We start from the raw sequence: 13,076 nt of genomic DNA on the forward strand, positions 1-13,076 counted from the left end.
GAGAGTGAGTGAGTGATAACTGTAGTATAAGGAGAGAGAGAGAGAGGGAGCTCCCAAGCCACATGGCGGTCACACAGAGTTTAATCTGAGCTCACTGGAAAGTTGTGATTTAGTAGGACTGAACTTGTGCCCTCTAATTGGATAAAGAGGCAGGGGGGTTACACTGGGGAGGGATGTGTGTGTGTGTGAGAGAGAGAGAGAGAGGATTTGATGAGAACGGTGTCTCTTCCATCAGAAAAAGTGAGAATGAGGAGGGCTTCATGATCAGTTCAAGGCACTACAGGCCATAATGCGTCTTAGTTATTCGCTGTACTTGTACAAAAGAGAGCAAGAAGTAGAAGAGATGTGAAAGGAATAAAGTGTTCTAGGAATAAGTGAAGTTCTTGCTCTTTTCCCCCTGGAGATACAGGAGGACAGTTCAGTCTTTTCTCCTTGGAGATACAGGAGGACAGTTCAGTCTTTTCTCCTTGGAGATACAGGAGGACAGTTCAGTCTTTTCTCCTTGGAGATACAGGAGGATAGTTCAGTCTTTTCTCCCTGGAGATACAGGAGGACAGTTCTGTCTTTTCTCCCTGGAGATACAGGATAGTTCAGTCTTTTCTCCTTGGAGATACAGGAGGACAGTTCAGTCTTTTCTCCTTGGAGATACAGGAGGACAGTTCAGTCTTTTCTCCTTGGAGATACAGGAGGACAGTTCAGTCTTTTCTCCTTGGAGATACAGGAGGATAGTTCAGTCTTTTCTCCCTGGAGATACAGGAGGACAGTTCTGTCTTTTCTCCCTGGAGATACAGGATAGTTCAGTCTTTTCTCCCTGGAGATACAGGAGGATAGTTCAGTCTTTTCTCCTTGGAGATACAGGAGGATAGTTCAGTCTTTTCTCCTTGGAGATACAGGAGGATAGTTCAGTCTTTTCCCCCTGGAGGTACAGGAGGATAGTTCAGTCTTTTCCCCCTGGAGGTACAGGAGGATAGTTCAGTCTTTTTTCTGCCTCATTTCCTTCATTTTTCACATCTATCCAACCAATAACCATACTTTAGCATTCTCTCTCTTACACTTTCTTTAAAGCCTCAACGTCTCTATCCTCCCCAGTGAGCGAGTGTGTGCGCACATTTTCACCTAGAATTGCCAGGGTGGCCCTTAGCTCTCTGTACACACACACTCTCAGATCCACACACTGTCCCCTGTTTGTTTATGCCCAGCCACAATACAGGGATTAATTTCTCAAAGCCGATTTGAGCTCCTGCGCACTTTCTTTCAACCATTGAACTGCAAGTGGACTCTTCTCTCTCCTTTATGTGGACTTTTTAATCTACTGAGTGAGAGAGAGGCGCCCCTTACCGACGCACAGCTGGGAGTCACTCAAGACTTTACGGCACTTCCTCTCTCGCCCTCTCTTTTTTGTTCACTCGCTCTTTCTTTCAATCTCTGTGGCTCTTTCTTTCCCTCTTTTTAAATTTCCTTCCAAGGCTCTTGCTTGCTTCTCTCTCCTTACTTGTTGACTTTTCCTGGCAAGTGCTTGGGGATTGAGGTTGAGAATACACTATATAATACACTATATAAATACACAGTGTGAAAAACTGTATACAAGATAAATGAAGTGTCCATCATTTAATGTCTCTATATAAACTCAGCAAAAAAAGAAATGTCCTCTCACTGTCAACTGCATTTATTTTCAGCAAACTTAACATGTGTAAATATTTGCATGAACATAACAAGATTCAACAACTAAGACATAAACTGAACAAGTTCCACAGACATGTGACTAACATAAATTGAATAATGTGTCCCTGAACAAAGGGGGGGTCAAAAATAAAAAGTAACAGTCAGTATTTGGTGTGGCCACGAGCTGCATTAAGTACTGCAGTGCATCTCCTCCTCATGGACTGCACCAGATTTGCCAGTTCTTGCTGTGAGATGTTTCCCCACACTTCCACCAAGGCACCTGCAAGTTCCCGGACATTTCTGGGGGGAATGGCCCTAGCCCTCACCCTCTGATCCAACAGGTCCCAGACGTGCTCAATAGGATTGAGATCCCATTTGCCAGTCCAGTCTGGTCCAGCAACGGTGGGTTTATGCCCATAGGCGACGTTGTTGCCGGTGATGTCTGGTGAGGACCTGCCTTACAACAGGCCTACAAGCCCTCAGTTCAGCCTCTCTAAGCCTATTGCGGACAGTCTGAGCCCTGATGGAGGGATTGTGCGTTCCTGGTGTAACTCGGGCAGTTGTTGTTGCCATCCTGTACCTGTCCCGCAGGTGTGATGTTCGGATGTATCGATCCTGTGCAGATGTTGTTACACGTGGTCTGCCACTGTGAGGATGATCAGCTGTCTGTCCTGTCTCCCTGTAGCGCTGTCTTAGGCGTCTCACAGTACGGACATAGCAATTTATTGCCCTGGCCACATCTGCAGTCCTCATGCCTCCTTGCAGCATGCCTAAGGCATGTTCACGCAGATGAGCAGGGGCCCTGGGCATCTTTTTTTTGGTGTTTTTCAGAGTTAGTAGAAAGGCCTCTTTAGTGTCCTAAGTTTTCATAACTGTGACCTTAATTGCCTACCGTCTGTAAACTGTTAGTGTTTTAACGACCGTTCCACAGGTGCATGTTCATTAATTGTTCATGGTTCATTGAACAAGCATGGGAAACAGTGTTTAAACCCTTTACAATGGAGATCTGTGAAGTTATTTGGAGTTTTACGAATTATCTTTGAAAGACAGGGTCATGAAAAAGGGCTGTTTATTTTTTTGCTGCGTTTATAAGGGACAGCAGCGTTGGCTGTGTGTGTATGTTTGTGAGTATGGGTGAATATGTGTGTGTGAGTGTATATGTGTGCAGGACTCTGTATGTGTGTATGAGGTGTGTGAGCATGTCTGTATTTTGTGTGAGTGAGTGAGAGTATGTGTGTCAAAAAGTCTCTAATGTGTAGGACAGAGTACCGGGCAGGAAGATGGCTAGTGACGGCTGTTCAACAGTCTGATGGCCTGGTGATAGAAGCGGTTTCCAAGCCCCCAGGTCACGGCTCTGATGCACCTGTATCGTCTGCCAGACAGTAGCAGAGTGAACAGTCCATGGCCTGGGTGGCTGAGCTCCGCAATGATCTTCCTGGCTTTCCTTAGACGCAGAATGCTCCCGTGGTGCCTTAAGCTGACCGCACCACCCCCTGAAGAGCTATGTGGTTTAGGAGGGTGCAGTTGCCGTACCAGGCAGTGATGTAGCCCAACAGAATGTTCTCAATAGTGCATCTGTGGAGGTTTGTGAGGTTTTTAGGGGCCATGCCGAAATTTCTTCAGCTGCCTGAGGTTTAAGAGGCACTGTTGTGTCTTCTACACCCCGGTGTCGATGTGATGGGACCATTTAAGGTCCTCAGTAATGTGTGTGCAGAGAAACTTGAAGCTTTTAACCATCCCCACTATGGCCCTGTCTATGTGGATGGGGTTTGCTCTCTGATCGGTCTCCTGTAGTCCACAATCAGCTCTTGGTTTTGTTGATGTTGAGGGAAAGGTTATTGTCCTGGAACCACTCGACCAGGGCTTTAACCTCCTCTGTGTACGCTGTCTCGTTGTTGTTGGTGATAAGGCTCTGTCATGTCATCAGCAAACTTGATTATTGAGTTGGAGTCGTGCGTCGCCACACAGTCATTGGTGAACAGGGAGTACAGGAGGGGGTTAAGCACACACCCCTAGGGGGTTCCCGTGTTGAAGGTCAACGTGGCGGAGGTGTTGATGCCTACCCTCACCACCTGGGGTCAGCTTGTCATGAAGTTCAGGACCCAGTTGCACAGGGATGAATTCAGACCCATGGCTCAGAGCTTAGTGATGAGCTTGGGGGGCACTAGGGTGCTGAAAGCTTAGCTGTATAGTCGATGTACAGCATTCTCACATAGGTATTCCTCTTGTCCAGGTGGGATAGGGTAGTGTGTTGTTCATGGATATGTTTGGGCGGTAAGCATATTGTAGGAGGTCTAGTTTGTATGGTAAGGTGGATATGGTCCTTGACTAGCCTCTCATGATGACAGAAGTGAGTACTACTGGGTGATAGTCATTTGGGTACAGGAACAATGGTGGACATCTTGAAGCATGTGGGGACAACAGACTGGGATAGGGAGAGATTGAATTTGTCCGTAAACTCTCCAGCCAGCTGGTCTGTGCATGCTCTGAGGACGCAGCTGGGGATCTTGCGAGAGTTAACGCGCTTAAAAGTCTTACTCACATTGGCTACGGAGTTCGAGAGACCACAATTCTCCTGAACAGTGGGGCCAGCGTCACTCATGGTTTTGTCTCACCAGGGATGATGGTCAGATTCACGTTCATCGTTGAAGGAATGAGCGTTACACCGAGGCCTGTACTCAGGAGCGGGATCGATTTGGAGGTGGAGGGTCCGTCATGGTCTGGGTTGGTGTGTCACAGCATCATCAGACTGAGCTTGTTGTCATTGCAGTCAATCTCAACGCTAGGTGTTACAGGGAAGACATCCTCCTCCCTCATATGGTACCCTCCCTGCAGGCTCATCCTGATGCACTGCAGTACTTAATGCAGCTGGTGGCCACACCAGATACTGACTTTTACTTTTGATTTTGACCCCCCCATTTGTTCAGGGACACATTATTCCATTTCTGCTAGTCACATGTCTGTGAAACTTGTTCAGTTTATGTCTCAGTTGTTGAATCTTATGTTCATACAAATATTTACACATGTTAAGTTTGCTGAAAATAAACGCAGTTGACAGTGAGAGCACGTTTCTTTTTTTGCTGAGTTAATCTTGTGTCTTTTGCATGTTCAGTGTGCAGTGGAGTCCACAGCAGTTTGTCGTGGCACTCACACGTACATGTATGTACACAAATATATACAGTATGTATGCATGCATATTACACTATAAACAGAAATGCAAGGGGGGGAAAATTACATGTGTTTCTTTCTCAAAACATTGTATTTTTATACAGATTTCGAGGTGAATATTAACAAGTACAGAAGACAAACAGATAAGCTTTTCCTCCCCCTCCTCCTCGTCCCCCTCTTACTCTCCCTCTAACTCTCTCTCCAAAATTGGCCTCCATTGTTGTCCAAACCAAGAAAGGCAACCTGAAACCTATTTATAGTGCTCAAGCTCTGATGTCTAAGTGAAGACATTAGCTATAAGTGCTTCCACAGGTCAGCACTGGGTGTAGGTAATCGGTCAATGAGTGTGGCATTTGGAATGGCAGTGTTTTCCGAACGTAATCACAAGACCTGTTAGTTTTGAATGACGTGTCTAATGTAGAGAACTGCATAACTTTTTTTTTTTTTAAAAGCATTGTTGGTTAAGGGCTAAGTAAGCATTTCACTGCAAGGTCTTTTTCAAATTTGATGTCAAGTGTCCTATATATCAGTACACTTGTAACAACCTAATAATTACGAAACGTCTATTCAAGCAAACAAGCCATTACATTTTTTGTTAACCAAATTTTACACTCATTGACTGCTGAACAAGAAGACAGAGTTTGGGCCAAGTTATCCCTCTTGCCTCACCTCTTCCTCTCTGGTTGAGTTCTTGGCAACCAACCCTAAGGCCTTTTTAAAAATTTAACTCACCTGTAAACTCCACCGACTGATGTGTCACCTCAAGCTGTGCCCATAGCTTTCAGCCAACCAATCACATTAGTTCTGCCCTTGAAGTGGAGCCAGAGAAGGAAGAAGTGAGACAGTCAATGAACAAAGCAGACCAGACCCAGCTGCTATTGCATTGCTGCCTATGGGAGAACCACCCCTTGAGCCAAGGATGAGCAATTCCAGTCCTTGGGGGCTTGATTGGTGTCACAGTAGACTGGAACTGAGACCAATTTTATCAATCGTATACGGCCTGAGTAAGACATCTTCATTTATCCACCATCTTTGGTGGAGCTTCCTTTAGAACAAGATTGAGGCCGGGATTCACAACTGAGCACAATTCCAGGGCTCTTTCTCAATGAAGGCCTTGATTCAATCCGGAGAGTCATTGGCAAAGGCTGTGAACAGAATGTTTGCTGAGAAGAACAGAACAAAAGGTGAACTGAAAGAGTTGAGTTTTCTGTAAACTGATTGACTGCATCTTTTCACAAGGGGAATGAAGCAGAATTGCACATGGGTAAGGATGAACAGATGATCAAGCTCAGAGCCTGAAGCACGCCAAATACGCAGACAATGTTTGCTCTTATTGGAGATTTTTTAATAACACATGTCAATATTGCAACAGCCATCTGTTTTTCTAAACAGGTAAAAATAAAAATAAAATTGTTTTAAAATTCCAAACACCCAAGTTGATTGGCAATGGCCCTAAATTCAAACGATAAAACCCCTACACAGTGAGCAGATCTTTTCAACACATTGTTCTTCAAACAAATTATAAAAATAGATTGCATTTTCAAATACATATTTACAGTAAACATTTTGTAATGGTAGAGTAAACAGGGAGGGGGGGGGGGGGAGACAACAACGACTGATTCGCTGAAAAGGTCCAGTTTGGTGTCTGTATACAGGGCTGTTGAGACTTTCTATATATATATATATATATATACAGTGCCTTGCGAAAGTATTCGGCCCCCTTGAACTTTGCGACCTTTTGCCACTTTTCAGGCTTCAAACATAAAGATATAAAACTGTATTTTGTTGTGAAGAATCAACAACAAGTGGGACACAATCATGAAGTGGAACGACATTTATTGGATATTTCAAACTTTTTTAACAAATCAAAAACTGAAAGATTGGGCGTGCAAAATTATTCAGCCCCTTTACTTTCAGTGCAGCAAACTCTCTCCAGAAGTTCAGTGAGGATCTCTGAATGATCCAATGTTGACCTAAATGACTAATGATGATAAATACAATCCACCTGTGTGTAATCAAGTCTCCGTATAAATGCACCTGCACTGTGATAGTCTCAGAGGTCCGTCAAAAGCGCAGAGAGCATCATGAAGAACAAGGAACACACCAGGCAGGTCCGAGATACTGTTGTGAAGAAGTTTAAAGCCGGATTAGGATACAAAAAGATTTCCCAAGCTTTAAACATCCCAAGGAGCACTGTGCAAGCGATAATATTGAAATGGAAGGAGTATCAGACCACTGCAAATCTACCAAGACCTGGCCGTCCCTCTAAACTTTCAGCTCATACAAGGAGAAGACTGATCAGAGATGAAGCCAAGAGGCCCATGATCACTCTGGATGAACTGCAGAGATCTACAGCTGAGGTGGGAGACTCTGTCCATTGGACAACAATCAGTCGTATATTGCACAAATCTGGCCTTTATGGAAGAGTGGCAAGAAGAAAGCCATTTCTTAAAGATATCCATAAAAAGTGTCGTTTAAAGTTTGCCACAAGCCACCTGGGAGACACACCAAACATGTGGAAGAAGGTGCTCTGGTCGGATGAAACCAAAATTGAACTTTTTGGCAACAATGCAAAACGTTATGTTTGGCGTAAAAGCAACACAGCTGAACACACCATCCCCACTGTTAAACATGGTGGTGGCAGCATCATGGTTTGGGCCTGCTTTTCTTCAGCAGGGACAGGGAAGATGGTTAAAATTGATGGGAAGATGGATGGAGCCAAATACAGGACCATTCTGGAAGAAAACCTGATGGAGTCTGCAAAAGACCTGAGACTGGGACGGAGATTTGTCTTCCAACAAGACAATGATCCAAAACATAAAGCAAAATCTACAATGGAATGGTTCAAAAATAAACATATCCAGGTGTTAGAATGGCCAAGTCAAAGTCCAGACCTGAATCCAATCGAGAATCTGTGGAAAGAACTGAAAACTGCTGTTCACAAATGCTCTCCATCCAACCTCACTGAGCTTGAGCTGTTTTGCAAGGAGGAATGGGAAAAAATTTCAGTCTCTCGATGTGCAAAATTGATAGAGACATACCCCAAGCGACTTACAGCTGTAATCGCAGCAAAAGGTGGCGCTACAAAGTATTAACTTTACGGGGGCTGAATAATTTTGCACGCCCAATTTTTCAGTTTTTGATTTGTTAAAAAAGTTTGAAATATCCAATAAATGTCGTTCCACTTCATGATTGTGTCGCACTTGTTGTTGATTCTTCACAAAAAATACAGTTTTCTATCTTTATGCTTGAAGCCTGAAATGTGGCAAAAGGTCGCAAAGTTCAAGGGGTCCGAATACTTTCGCAAGGCACTGTATGTGTGTGTGTGTGTGAGTCTATAGGAGTATCTTTTCAGAACATGATATGGGTTTATATATGGTGTTGAGGCAAAACCGCTCCAGAGAGAGGGGGAGAGAGAGAATACATGGGGAAGAAAAGAGAAAATGTACTGGTAGTCCTTTCATACCAGATACTATTACAAGATGCCATTTATGAACCGCACTGAACCAATAAAACATCTATTGTGGACGGTGCATTCGGAAAGTATTCAGACACCTTCACTTCTTCCAAACTTTATGTTACAGCCTTATTCTAAAATTGATTACATAGTCCCCCCCCCTGATTAATCTACACACAATACCCCATAATGACAAAGGAAAAACAGGTTTTGATTTTTTTGCAAATGTATAAAAAAAAAAACTGAAATATCACATTTACATAAGTATTCAGATTCTTTACTCAGTACTTTGTTGAAGCACCTTTGGCAGCAATTACAGCCTTGAGTCTTCTTGGGTATGACGCTACAAGCTTGGCACGCCTGTATTTGGGGAGTTTCTCCCATTCTTCTCTGCAGATCCTCTAAAGATCTGTCAGGTTGGATGGGGAGCGTTGCTGCACAGCTATTTTCAGGTCTCTCCAGAGATGTTCGATCGGGCTCAAGCCCAGAGCTCTGGCTGGGACACTCAAGGGCATTCAGAGACTTGTCCTGAAGCCACTCCTGCGTGTGCTTAGGGTCATTGTCCTGTTGAAAGGTGAACTTTCACCCCAGTCTGAGGTTCTGAGTGCTCTGAAGCAGGTTTTCATCAAGGATCTCTCTTGTACTTTGTTCCATTCATCTTGTCGTGGAAATTCTACACAGGGACACTGAACGCCAATATTAAATGAATCATCGTTTTATTAACAGCAAGCTGGAGAGGTCACAGTCAAACCTAGATGCATAAAGTCCCGGTCTGAAGTGAGCTCCGTTGGGCAGTCCAGTTAGATCTCATACTGCTTATGCAGACAAGTTACATTTGCATGATTTAGCCTATTCATCATTCATAATTAATTTATCATTAACGTTTGGTTCGCGCATGTGACCGACCAATACCTCACAAGGCCTCTTCTCTCCAAGCTGAGACCTTGAAACTGAGATATCCCTTTCATTCTCAAAACAAGGTTCTGGAAGTACTAGCAAATTGCAGATTTGATGGTGAGGATTACTCCCAGGCACATTCAATCAGTCAGTCACTTGCATGAACACAGAAATGTGTTACTAGAAAAGCACAAACATAACATTTTCCATCACAATCTTTCCCTCGATCCTAACTAGTCTCCCAGTCCCTGCCGCTGAAAAACATCCCCACAGCATGATGCTGCCACCACCATGCTTCACCGTAGGGATGGTATTGGCCAGGTGATGAGCGGTGCCTGGTTTCCTCCAGACATGACCCTTGGTATTCAGGCCAAAGAGATCAATCTTGGTTTCATCAGACCACAAAATCTTGTTTCTCATGGTCAGAGTCCTTTAGGTGCCTTTTGGCAAACTCCAAGCGGGCTGTCATGTGCCTTTTACTGAGGAGTGGCTTCCGTCTGGACACTGATTGGTGGAGTGCTGCAGAGATGGTTGTCCTTCTGGAAGTTTCTCCCATCTCCACAGAGGAACTCCAGAGCTCGGTCAGTGACCATCGGGTTCTTGGTCATCTCCCTGACCAAGGCCCTTCTCCCCGGATTGCTCAGTTTGGCTTGGCGGCCAGCTCTAGGAAGAGTCTTGGTGGTTCAAAACTTTTTCCATTTAAGAATGATGGAGGCCCCTGTTTTCTTGGGGACCTTCAATCCTGCAGAAATGTTTTGGTATCCTTCCCCAGAAATGTGCCTCAACACAATACTCTCTCAGAGGACTACGGACAATTCCTTCGACCTCATGGCTCGGTTTTTGCTGACATGCACCGTCAACTGTGGGACCTTATATGGTGTGTGTGTATGTGTGTGTGTGCCTTTCCAAATCATGTCCAATCAATTGAATTTACCACAGGTGGACTCCAATCAAGTTGTAGGACCATCAAGAATGATCAGTGGAAACAGGGTGTACCTGAGTTCAATTTTAAGTCTGATAGCAAAGGATCTGTATACTTACGTAAATATGGTATCTTTTTCATTTTTTATAAATTTGTAGATTGATGAGGGGGAAAAAGTATTTTAAAATAAGGCTGTAACGTAACAAAGTTTGGAAGAAGTGAAGGGGTCTGAATACTTTCCGAATGCACTGCAGCGAGCTACAAGAGTATGATATAAATCAAAAAATGCCTCATAACATGTTACCTACGATTAAATGTTACCTGTTTTGAAAAATACATAATACTGACAAATGGGAGTGGCTTGTGACTGCACAGTGGGGGGTTGTGGGATTTGTAGGAACATTTAGAACATGTTAAGTGTACAACCATGATGTATAGCCCTGTGTTTTGGTTAACCACTTAACCTTGATTTTAAGCATTTTCCAGAAATGAGAATTAGACCAAAAATGTAAGCAATTGTCTGAGGATGGCTCTTGGACCATCTGACATAAAAAGAAAGGGGGAACAGTTTGATGACAAAGCTTTAAACAAAAAGGTTCAAATCCAGGTCATGTGACATGATTAACCAAAACACAGGGCCCTATGCATGACAGCTTGAATTGCTGGCCCGGAAAAAAAACATACATGATCACTCTACGACATTCTGAAATACTGCAATACTGCATATATAATGCAACACATCGATACCATACATCCAGCGACACTGGACTCAAAATGTATAAGTCCTATATCAACTACTGTAGATTTGTTGACTGTATCAAAATGATTCTACACCCCTGTCTGGAGAAGAAAAAAGTCAACATACTATAGTGTAAGTCCTCTTCATAGTATCTTCTTCTGGTTCAGAACACCTTTATTCAGTAACAGAATCCCTCTAACTAGAAAAAATAAAGAAAACTTTATGATACACACTGTAATCAAAAGAAACAGAACGGCTAGGAAGGGATATGCTTGACACCAAAGGACATGTGCTTTGCAGCATCCTTAAACACAAAATGACACAAATTATTTAGTAATAAAAAAATGAAGTATGACCCTCGTAACCTCTTCCCGTCAGGTTGTGTGAGAGTCTGTAAACTGGAAACACATATAAATATGAATACATTTCAGATACGTCAGCTTGAGACTTGACCTTTATTCTCAACAGTGCAATGTACCCATGTAATGAAAATGCTTTTTAGACAGGAGAAATATATTAGCGAGACGCTACATGATACCACTGACATCCCGGCTAAGGGACATTAGCCATTCCACACACTGAGAAAACACCGGGAGAGCAGAGACGGTTAACGGAAAAACTTTTAAAAAAGACAAATTGTGTAACAGACTAAATAGAAATTAACAATCAATCAAACACACGGAAATCCTTTGTTTCGATTTACAGTTTTCTAGTTTTCGTTTTTTAATCAGTAGTTTCCTTCTGAAGGTAAGTCTTTTTCCAGCCTCGTGATTGGTCGGGCTACGTACGACTTGACACGGCCTGGGCTCCGCCCACACTGTGGGAACCAGTCACTCGATCGCACTTCAGCGGCCGGAACAGTAATGTTTTAACCATTGAACTGAGACCAGTTTTATCATTTTAGCCCTGTTCGACAGACAGAACTTTCGCCATTAGTGCCTTATCCCACTGTTCTGAGACCAGTGGTAGAGGGGCAGCCCTGCAATGGACAGTACTTCTCAACCAGGGTGGTTTTAACCTCAGTTCTGAGACAAGTGGTTCAGTAGAGTATCACTCTGCTTGAGGGGACAGTTCTTCTCCATCAAGGAAATGTAATTACCCCATATTTTGAGAGCAGTGCCAGACATTTTAGGTGGACAGTACTTCTCTATCCGGGTAGTTTTAAGTCTCTGTACCTACTGATCCAGGGCCTGTTGTCAGAGCGGACATCCAGTCAATTTGGGTCAGCGTGCAGACAAAAGTCATATGACTTTCGACAAAGTACGTTGATCACATGACTGGAAGATGCCTCGCTCCCAAGGACTTAGAGAGAGGGAGGAGGAGGAAGAGTGAGTGGGTGCAGTGTGGCGATATCTCTGCCGATCTCTCTATCCACTTCATGTTGTCCATCTGGATGAGAGACGAGTCGCTCCTCTGTGAAAATCCTTCTATCCGTCCGTCCGTCCATTTGCACGTGTGTGTATGTGTGTGTCAGACCTGCACCCCTCTGCCGTGCATCTGGATGACCTGGGCTCTAAGGGTCTGGATGGCAGACAGGATCTGTTTCTGGTGCTCCAGAGAGGTGATGCCTAGACTCAATACATCTCTGTGGAGAACGACCACAGCACAAAGATATCAGTTAGACTATACCAACTCATGATATTCAGATGCACCAGCAACATACTTGTTTGTGCATCAACGCTCTCTCTCTCTCTCTCGCTCGCTCGCTCGCCCGCCCGCACACACACACACACACACACACACACACACACACACACACACACACACACACACACACACACACACACACACACACACACACACACACACTTAGAGCCACTCACTGGACTGTCATACGGGCCACAGACTCCAGGTAGCAGTATCCTGCCGCGGTGAAGTTGTCCTTGTAGCGCCCCATGTCCACCGCATCCAACCACTCCCCTACCGAGTTAAACGAGGGGAACGACGGAAGAGTCCGCTCTGCCAGGGAGATGGAGGAGCCCAGAGGGAGGGTTCCTAGCTGAGGGAGGGTTCTACGGATAGAAGGGGAGAGACAGAGATAGATTTCAGGAAGGGATGCATGAGTCTATTGTTACCATAAGCGGTAGTATTTCTACTCTGATATCAAAACTGAGTGGGAAGTGGGAGACCTGCTTGGACGACATAAACAAACCTTACCGATGCCAGCCCATGTTGGCTAGCAAAGTCTGTTGCCTGTTAGCCTGTATATTGACCCTTGTTTAGCCCGTGTT

General features: G+C 44.2%; 2 protein-coding genes across 2 annotated transcripts in view; one reads left to right on the plus strand and one right to left on the minus strand.

Annotated features, from left to right (window-relative positions):
* The window catches only part of LOC139391961 (uncharacterized), a 590,779-nt gene that overhangs the window by 67,904 nt on the left and 509,799 nt on the right, over nt 1-13,076 (plus strand). The window lies entirely within an intron of this gene.
* The window catches only part of LOC139391761 (ephrin type-A receptor 7-like), a 186,366-nt gene continuing 184,987 nt past the window's right edge, over nt 11,698-13,076 (minus strand). Inside the window, exons 16-17 of the mRNA XM_071139295.1 lie at nt 12,669-12,857; nt 11,698-12,430 (exon numbers count right to left, since the gene is read on the minus strand). Of these exons, the coding sequence (XP_070995396.1) occupies nt 12,316-12,430; nt 12,669-12,857 (304 nt within the window). The 3' untranslated portion in view covers nt 11,698-12,315. The remainder of the gene's footprint in view (nt 12,431-12,668; nt 12,858-13,076) is intronic.

The sequence above is a fragment of the Oncorhynchus clarkii genome, chromosome 32, assembly GCF_045791955.1.
Source record: "Oncorhynchus clarkii lewisi isolate Uvic-CL-2024 chromosome 32, UVic_Ocla_1.0, whole genome shotgun sequence".
Taxonomy (NCBI): domain Eukaryota; kingdom Metazoa; phylum Chordata; class Actinopteri; order Salmoniformes; family Salmonidae; genus Oncorhynchus; species Oncorhynchus clarkii.